Here is a 7842-nt window from a genome sequence, read left to right as displayed (position 1 = left end):
TTGTCCCAAACACAAATCTAAATTTCTATAAATTAAAAAGTATATATCTTTAAAATACTTAAACTTTCAATAATATTTTTAATCTTTAAAAATATGTTAAAACATACTTATTAAAAAATATATTTTTATTCCCAAATCATTCTTCTAATTTAATACATTTTATTTTTATTTTTAAGTTCAAGAGTAATTAAGAAATATAAGTTTAACGTTTTCCATTAAAATTTGTTAATAATAAAATACTTTTTAAATTTTCATCAGTATTTTAAATGTAAAATTATTATTGAAATTTTATAATTTTTTTATAAAACTAAAAGTGTTATGATTTGTTTTTTTATATATCATTATTGTAATATTAAAAAGGTAAGAACGAGACAACTTACCTATAAGTGCTTGCAATCATCCTTACTGCACACTTGGAAATAAATGTTTTTCGTAAATAAAAATTTTGAAATTTAACTGATAAGTACATTTAAATTGATAAACTGGCAATTACTAATTTTGAAAAATCAAATTTAACTAATAAGTACTTGTAAACAGAGGCTTAACTTTAATTATTTTATTTTATTTAAAATAAAACAAGGCTTATATAAAAATTAAATTTTTTTATCCAAATCTATTAAAATAAATGAAAATAAAACTAAACGATTTTTCAAATAAAAATATAGTAACATTGCAATAGTCATTAATTTAAAATTAATTTTAAGTCGATAATCTGTTTTCCCAATAGAATCATGAGATAGGGCCACACCAGTTCAATAGAATGAGCCCAAACCATTCAAAGCCCAATGGAGAGCCCACACCAATTCAACATACCCATTTGTAACAGTTCATAGCTCGCAGCTCTTGAACATGAGTGGACTCTATTACCATTTGTCAGCAGAGAGAGATTTAAAAAAATAAATAAATAAACGAAGAAAATTCAGTTCATTAAAACATGAAATAACCACAATTACAATCTTCCTCTCCCTGTTCCTCTCACTCTCTTCCACCTATAAACTTCCCCAAATCAATCTTGAAAAAAAATGGCCTAATGGTTGATTGAATTGAACGCATCGCATCTTGTCCTCACTTCTCCTTTCCCGCCAGTTTTCACCTCTCGAACGCTCATCTTCTCCATCGCCTCTCCGAAATCCTTGAAGAATAATGCCTGGTTTCCTGCATACATCTCCACGAATTTCCTTGTCCTCGGATCCTTCACCAGCGCGTGATCCGACGCCAACAGTCCCATTCCTCTCAGCAGATTCTGGTAGTATACGTTGTCGAACTTCCCTGGCGTTACAGGGTCGCTGTACGCCGAACTTGCTGGATTCTTCTCGTAATCGGCACAGGACTTCTTCAACGCCTCCGCGTATTTCGAATTAATCTCAGGATCTGTTGGTGTGTTTTTGCCGAAGTTGAAGAGCCGGTCGCTGAATTCCCTGCAATTTGAGAATCCGATCGTGCGTCCGCCGTATAGCGCTACCATTTCTTGAATCGTGAAGCCTTTCGCTGCGTATAGCTTGATCAACTCGTCGATCGATTGATTCGGTTTTGGAATGTTGCCTTCCACGTCTGAAACTTTGGAGACGAGGCTATCTTTTCGCCCTAACTCAACTTTGTACGATGGTCCGCCTGCGGCCGCGATGAGATCTCTAGTCGCCTGCGCTAACACGTCGGAGCAAGAGACGATGCCAGGGCAGGAGAGCTCTAAGGTAATTTTCGCTCGAGTGACGACGTCAAAGGCATCACCAGGAAGATCGCGGTTGAGTTCAGCATCGCGCTCGGCGTGGTTGAAGACATTGGATGAAACAAGAACAGAGCCATCGCAGCCTCCAACCAAACAATCGCTGAAGAAGAGGCGCATAGATGCAGCGGCCGTGACAGGGCTAGTAGCGTGCTTGCGAGCAACAGTGTCATGAACGATTTGTGCAAAATCCGGGCAAGTCTTCTGGTAATAATGGAGAGAAAGCTGAGATTGAACTGAGAATGGAAGAGATAGGAAAAGTAGAAGAAGAAGAGCGGGAGAGTGAAAGAAGGCCATGGCGGCAGAGGAAGGAGGCGGGGGGAAACCTGCTTCCTCTGGATGTGGAAAAGTGGAAGGGGTGTGTGTAGTGTGGTGAGGAGGAAGAAGGAAGCAATTGCGGTGTGAGGAAAACGGAGGGGATGAATGGGGCTTAAAAAGGAGATGGAGTAGTGGATGGGAGAGATTTTGGGAGATTTGTTAGAGATTTAATGCTATTTTTGGTAATGTAAAATGCTGAACTTACCCATTTTTTTTACTCAATCCATCCAAAATTTACGCAACCCAATTCAACTCTCTAATTTCTTTTAAGTTTGGGTTGAGTGGTCTAGTTATTAATTTTTTAAAATTCTTTTAATTTTTTTATTTATCTACAATTTATAATTATTCAATAAAATTTATACAGAGTATTAAAAATTTACTAACAAACCCCAATCAATCTATAATCTTTAGAAAAAATAAAGTCATCGACAATGATGTAGGATTAAAAACAATTAAATATTCGTATTTATTTAATTTTAATTAATTTAGAGTAAAAAAAATAGATCATAAAATTAAAAAAAAATAAAAATAATTAGTTTAAGAAACTATGCCTAACGAAAATAAATATTTTACTTACATTTAAGTATATTTAAAATATTTGAACTTACATTCAAATACATTTAATTAGGTGGGAGATCTAAAATTATTAGAAAAATAAAAAATGATGAAAAAAAAAAACATCAAAATGTCTATTTTTCTTCTCAATTTTCCATGTAGATAAGAGAATCTCTCAATGCTCTGTCCAACGAATCCCTAACTGTAAAAGGAGGTATAAAGCTTCTTACCATACGATTTTGCGCCATCGTCTTAGCACGCCTTCGAGAATGGCGACTCCAACGAGATCCGAATCCCTTTCGCTTCTTCGCTCTCTGCTCCGTACAGCTCGTCACTTCTGTGATTACAACATCAGAGAGTACGCCAAACGACGCGCCGTTGACGGCTTCCGCCATAACCGGAACCTTTCCGATCCTTCGTCCATCGTCGTCGCCTACGCCGACGGCAAGGCTCAGCTTGAAGTTGCCAAAAGACAGTCCACCGTCTACTCCCTCTTCTCGCCCAAGGTCAAGAGCATCATGGAGGCTCATCACACAAACTGAAGCTGAAGACGGAAGCTCTTGTGCCCTTCTCTTTCGTATGATTCTAATTCTATCAAAGCTGCTTCATGAGTTAGGGTTTATTTCCGATTCGCGGACTTTACTTGATTGACTATCATACTTTTTCTAATAAGAATTCAATAAATTGTTTGTTTTCTGAGCTTTTCCTGTGGATTTTGCTTGTATGTTTGATCAATCAATTCTGATTGTGGGATGTGATTTGAAATATTTGGTGTGATGAGCATGATTGGATATCTTTTTGTGATTAAGTACTTCCAAATTTCAAAATATTTTCATGTCTGAGCATACAAACGAAACTTACCCCAAAATTAACACAAAAAAATAGAACGAAGTAAATTCGAGTATAAAAACGTTACCTTTCGAGAGTCCAACGGCAATAGTTTCATTCTTAGTCTTAACCACCATAAAGAAGATTGTCAAAAAAGAGACCATCTTCGCAACTGTTTTGAGCTAAACATGTGGATTTTAGTTTGGATGAAGAAACAGAGGAAGAGACTGAGAAGGCATCTACCATCATATTTGTCAATGGCGACCGAGACCTAGCAAATTCGCTATCTACTTTCTAAGCAAGTGATGAGCACGTCGGTTAGCATTATCAACACGGACGGTTATGCCATCAGTATCATCATACAGATGATCCAAAGCTTTAGTTTGCCTAGAATAAGAAACAGATTCCAACCAAGTTTAAGAAGAAAAAAAAAATTGGCGTTTGAAGTAAAAACTTGTTCTATGTAGCTATAAACAACGCACCTGTTTAGTTCATGTCCCATATCAACAGCCATTTCTTTAAGCTCTCCTAATATATTGCTCAAATCTGAAAGAGCGTCCTCTTGTTTCACCTTTTCCACCTAGTTTACAACATCTCTTCTTAAATCTTTGAAATTATGGTTCTAATTAAGTAGTAATTTCTGTATTAGAACATAAATTATAGATTACAAACCTCTACTTTCTGAAGTGGGTTGGTTGGCTCAGGATGTGGGGCTGGTGAGGGCCGTGGGTTGGGTGCCCGGCTTAGTCCCAACTGCTCCCTTTGCTCCAAATGGTTGCTCTTGCTTATGGCAGCCTGATCGCCTGCAACCAAATCAAATCAAAAAATGTTGTTAAGAAAGCTTCATTTTGGATGTTTATCTTCTTTGAGTGCTAAAATGAACGTATTACCTTCAAAGATAACAGGGCCTGTTATCTGACGAACTTTCCTTGGCTTCCATGTCTTAGAGAATATTCCTCCTAAGCTACCTAGAAGTTTCTCCCCCTGATCATCAACATTATCTACTTTTTTTTAATACGTTTTCAAAATCTAAGTCAAGTTTCGAAACTAAAAGAAAAGTAAAAATCAAATGGTTATCAAATCGTGCAGCACATAAGAAGAGTAAGCATGTGTTGAAGAAATTGATTGAGCATACCCGACTAAGATCATTGTTAATATCAGCAGCAACCACATGGGTGCGAGTGATCTGCTTACCCTGTTGATGCAGGGCAACTATGGTTCTGGTTGCATCTTTTCTCATGTCCTCAGCAATCTTCAGGCAATTGTTCACTGATTTTGTTGTCTCCTCAGCTTTGTATGCAGCATAATTCTCTAACTCCTCCACTGTCTGATTCTCAAGCCCACCTGAGTCCTGGAAATCATTTTTGTATCTGTTTCTTGATGACCATGGATGTGAACTTGAAGATGAAGAATATGAAGAAGAAGAATCGGTCTCTTTCTCGAGATGATCGTCGAAAGGATTCGAGCTGGGATTTGGTGCTACAGTTGCATTATGAGACGAGGGGATTCCTGAGGAGTTGTGTTTGTGGTTCTTGTCTAAATTATCATTGGAGTCAATTGGGTTTGGACTGGAACGAGCTGAGGCATGCCTTAAAACATTTATGGGGGATTTACTAAAATGTGACATTTCTAGAAAGGCAATGCAGAATTCAGGTGATGGTTGTGTGTCAAGGATGATGATTCTAAAGCAGCTTATAGAATGATCACAATTCCACCCTGGAACCCATAGAAGAACCATGTGAGATCATCAATGAGTTGAAGCAAAAATAGGCTGAAGATTCGATGAAAAATAAGAATGGTTTATACAAATCCGCATACTGACATGTTTGTAAGTGATTTAGTATCATTTGTACATACACAGTGATTTTAATAATTCCAAAATCACTACTAAACATGTTTTAAGACGATGATTGAGATGCGTTCTTTGGAGCCATTGAATGCCAAAATAGCAAGAAACAAGTGATCAGACCCAAGAAACAGTGAAAAAACTCACAACCAGCTATGGTACTGAAATCAAGTCAGTCAGGCAAATACGACTGTAATGGTACAACTCCACTGCTAGCAGATATTATCCGCCACGCTTTGGTCTGTTACATATCATCGTCAGTTTCATGGTTTTAAAACGCGTCTACTAGAGAGAAGTTTCCACACCCTTCCGCTAGTAGATATTGTCTTCTCTAGGCTTTCCCTTTCGGACTTTCCCCCAAGGTTTTTAAAATGCGTTTATTGGGGAGAGGTTTCCACACTTTTATAAGAAAGGTTTCGTTTCCTACTCCAACCCATACGAGATCTCACACCAAATTTCCACAAGAATCATTCATGCAAATGAATCAAACAATGCACAATCAGAAACACAATCCCTGGTGAAACTTATCCCAAAACAAAAAACAAATTCATCTCTGAGATAATCCTGAAATAGCTAGTTTACCAATATCATCCCACAATAGAAAAATCAATAAATAGAACTCCAACCATCCCATTTCTTTACACTTGCTCAATTTCCTCTCAAATCCCAGCAAGCATTGGTGAAGTGGTGAAGTTCATCAGTTCAGTAAACACATAAGATCATAAGAATCAAAGCAAAAACAAAATCGAACGAAACGAAAACTGGTGGGACGTAATCCATTACAAGAAAAAGTTCCAAGAGAAAAACCCTCGAGCATTCAAAATCCAAGAGAATAGCCAGATAACATAAGAAAGGAAGTGCGATCAAGTACCTTAAGTATCAGAGAACTCAGACGATCAAGAGTAATATCGATAGAACAACGAAGAATTGTGCAGGGTTTCGAAGGAAAGAAAAGAACAGAAGGAGCGCAAGCGTCAGAGAAAAACCTAAGCCAAAAGGATCCGCAAGAATCGACAACGGGAATGGGCGTGAAAATAGAGGAAGCCCTTGAATCAACAAACAAATCTGCGCAACCCAATAAAGATTTATAAACTGAATGGAACATCCTTCCTAGAAATCGCCTTTTTCTTCATTCCCGCCATTGTTAAACCATTTCTGATCAAGTTTAATACAATTATATTATTATAAAAAACGCATGAAATTCAAGCGGTTAAATAAGAACCATTTTTAAATATTCAAATTTAGAGGAAAAAAAAATACTTGAATTTTTAAGCAACTATGTCAATAAACATCGAATTATACGTAATTTAGAATTTGATTACAAAGATCAAATTGACTCATTAAATTACCAAATTTGATTTGATCGAACTTCAAACAGCTCAAATTTCCATGTAACCTCCTGATGATCCACTAATCAGAGAGCAGGAGATTAAAACTCAAACAAGAAAAGAACAGAAAAAAAAAAAAGTAAAAGTCTCTTCTATTACGATTGGTGACAAATAAAAAGGTTTTGGCAAGTTAGGCAGGCAGCGTCGGATTTAGGGATGTTCATAAAGGCAACAATTTTAAAAGCCCTAAAATTACAAATTTGACTTTAATCCCTATTTTAAAAATTAAAATTTGTTTGTTCTATGATAAAATATCGATCAAAATAAATAAAGATTTAAAATATACATACCAAATTGAATTAAGAAATTGTCCCCTAATCTGTCGTGATGACTTACGTCGTGTTGAAGGGATGTCTACATGATACGATCATCCCTTCTCCAAAGCAAACCTTATTAACTGAATGTATTCAAATGGACAAAAATTAATTTATTATTTTGTCGTTTTAGAAGATATTTTCGGTTAGTCGGTCGGTGTATGTAGAAAAAAGTGACTCGCCTTTTTTATTAGGTAGAAGTTGGTTTAAAGAACGAAAGTTGACTTCCTTACGTTCGTTATTCTTCAGTAGTATAATAGTAGAGTGGTCGCTTTTTTTATCTAAGAATCGTGGGGCATTATTATTATGAACGTACACTAAACTTGTAATTTAATTTTAATTTTATATTTTCATAATGGTAAAGTGAAAAATAAAAAAGAAAATGAGTTTGGGGGCAAAAGCCTTTACATCAAATAAATAAAATAAAAATAAAATAAGAAAACAGGGAGGCGTGGTCATTGGGACCAAATTGTTCGCTTGCGTGCTTCACCACCCCATTAATTAGGTCACTCATGCAACTAACTCAATGTCATTCCATTTACTACACTCATTTTGCTTTTTTACTGCCTTTTCCATTTTAATTTACTTTTTTTTACCCTAGTAAAATTTTAGAGTTAGGTAAAATCTTAGATATTATCGAAATTTTCATACTTTCTAAGCTCTATATGGTTTAGAGCTTGCATCACCGGCTTGAACATGTTACGTCTGTGCAACGTTGATGATATTTTACACAATAGGTCAAAATAGAAGCTTAGGTTTAAAAGTATAATTTATAATTGAAGAAGATTTTTTTAGATCGGTGGTCCTCTATCGTCGAAAAGATTAAAATGGGGCATTTTGTAGAGAATGGTATGATGTTATTGGCAACTC

General features: G+C 36.0%; 3 protein-coding genes across 5 annotated transcripts; 1 reads left to right on the top strand and 2 right to left on the bottom strand.

The window, feature by feature from the left end:
- Positions 1-911: 911 nt before the first annotated feature.
- LOC111471341 (peroxidase 41-like) lies at positions 912-2203 on the bottom strand. The gene has a single exon (XM_023117051.1). It carries the CDS (start codon positions 2018-2020, stop codon positions 1028-1030), a length of 993 nt encoding a protein of 330 aa, XP_022972819.1. The 5' UTR covers positions 2021-2203; the 3' UTR covers positions 912-1027.
- Positions 2204-2786: 583 nt separating this feature from the next.
- Positions 2787-3404, top strand: LOC111471615 (LYR motif-containing protein 4). The gene has a single exon (XM_023117320.1). It carries the CDS (start codon positions 2866-2868, stop codon positions 3136-3138), a length of 273 nt encoding a protein of 90 aa, XP_022973088.1. The 5' UTR covers positions 2787-2865; the 3' UTR covers positions 3139-3404.
- Positions 3405-3475: 71 nt separating this feature from the next.
- LOC111471297 (putative SNAP25 homologous protein SNAP30) lies at positions 3476-6719 on the bottom strand. 3 transcript variants are annotated; one of them, XM_023117027.1, is made up of 7 exons: positions 6620-6719; positions 6257-6425; positions 4560-5195; positions 4315-4408; positions 4097-4227; positions 3907-4004; positions 3476-3811 (listed from the first exon to the last, which is right to left on the bottom strand). In XM_023117027.1, exons 3-7 carry the CDS (start codon positions 5160-5162, stop codon positions 3712-3714), a joined length of 1026 nt encoding a protein of 341 aa, XP_022972795.1. In that variant the 5' UTR covers positions 5163-5195; positions 6257-6425; positions 6620-6719; the 3' UTR covers positions 3476-3711. The 3 variants fall into 3 exon arrangements, with proteins under 3 accessions (XP_022972795.1, XP_022972801.1, XP_022972804.1); XM_023117033.1 differs by having other exon boundaries at positions 4560-5140; XM_023117036.1 differs by lacking the exons at positions 6257-6425; positions 6620-6719 and adding an exon at positions 6142-6226 and having other exon boundaries at positions 4560-5140.
- Positions 6720-7842: the final 1123 nt, after the last annotated feature.

The sequence above is a fragment of the Cucurbita maxima genome, unplaced genomic scaffold, assembly GCF_002738345.1.
Source record: "Cucurbita maxima cultivar Rimu unplaced genomic scaffold, Cmax_1.0 Cma_Scf00002, whole genome shotgun sequence".
NCBI classification, from domain to species: Eukaryota; Viridiplantae; Streptophyta; class Magnoliopsida; order Cucurbitales; family Cucurbitaceae; genus Cucurbita; species Cucurbita maxima.
Note: the sequence above shows the minus strand (reverse complement) of the source record. Positions and strands in the feature narration are given on the sequence as shown.

Bases quoted from the DNA above. Each gene is read 5' to 3' on its own strand.
- LOC111471341 (XM_023117051.1), bottom strand. From the start codon at position 2,020: ATGGCCTTCTTTCACTCTCCCGCTCTTCTTCTTCTACTTTTCCTATCT.
- LOC111471615 (XM_023117320.1), top strand. From the start codon at position 2,866: ATGGCGACTCCAACGAGATCCGAATCCCTTTCGCTTCTTCGCTCTCTG.
- LOC111471297 (XM_023117027.1), bottom strand. From the start codon at position 5,162: ATGGTTCTTCTATGGGTTCCAGGGTGGAATTGTGATCATTCTATAAGC. The intron at 4,409-4,559 runs GTATGCTCAATC...GTTGATGATCAG, and splicing joins TTAACAATGATCTTAGTCGG to GGGGAGAAACTTCTAGGTAG. The intron at 4,005-4,096 runs GTTTGTAATCTA...GTTGTAAACTAG, and splicing joins ACCCACTTCAGAAAGTAGAG to GTGGAAAAGGTGAAACAAGA.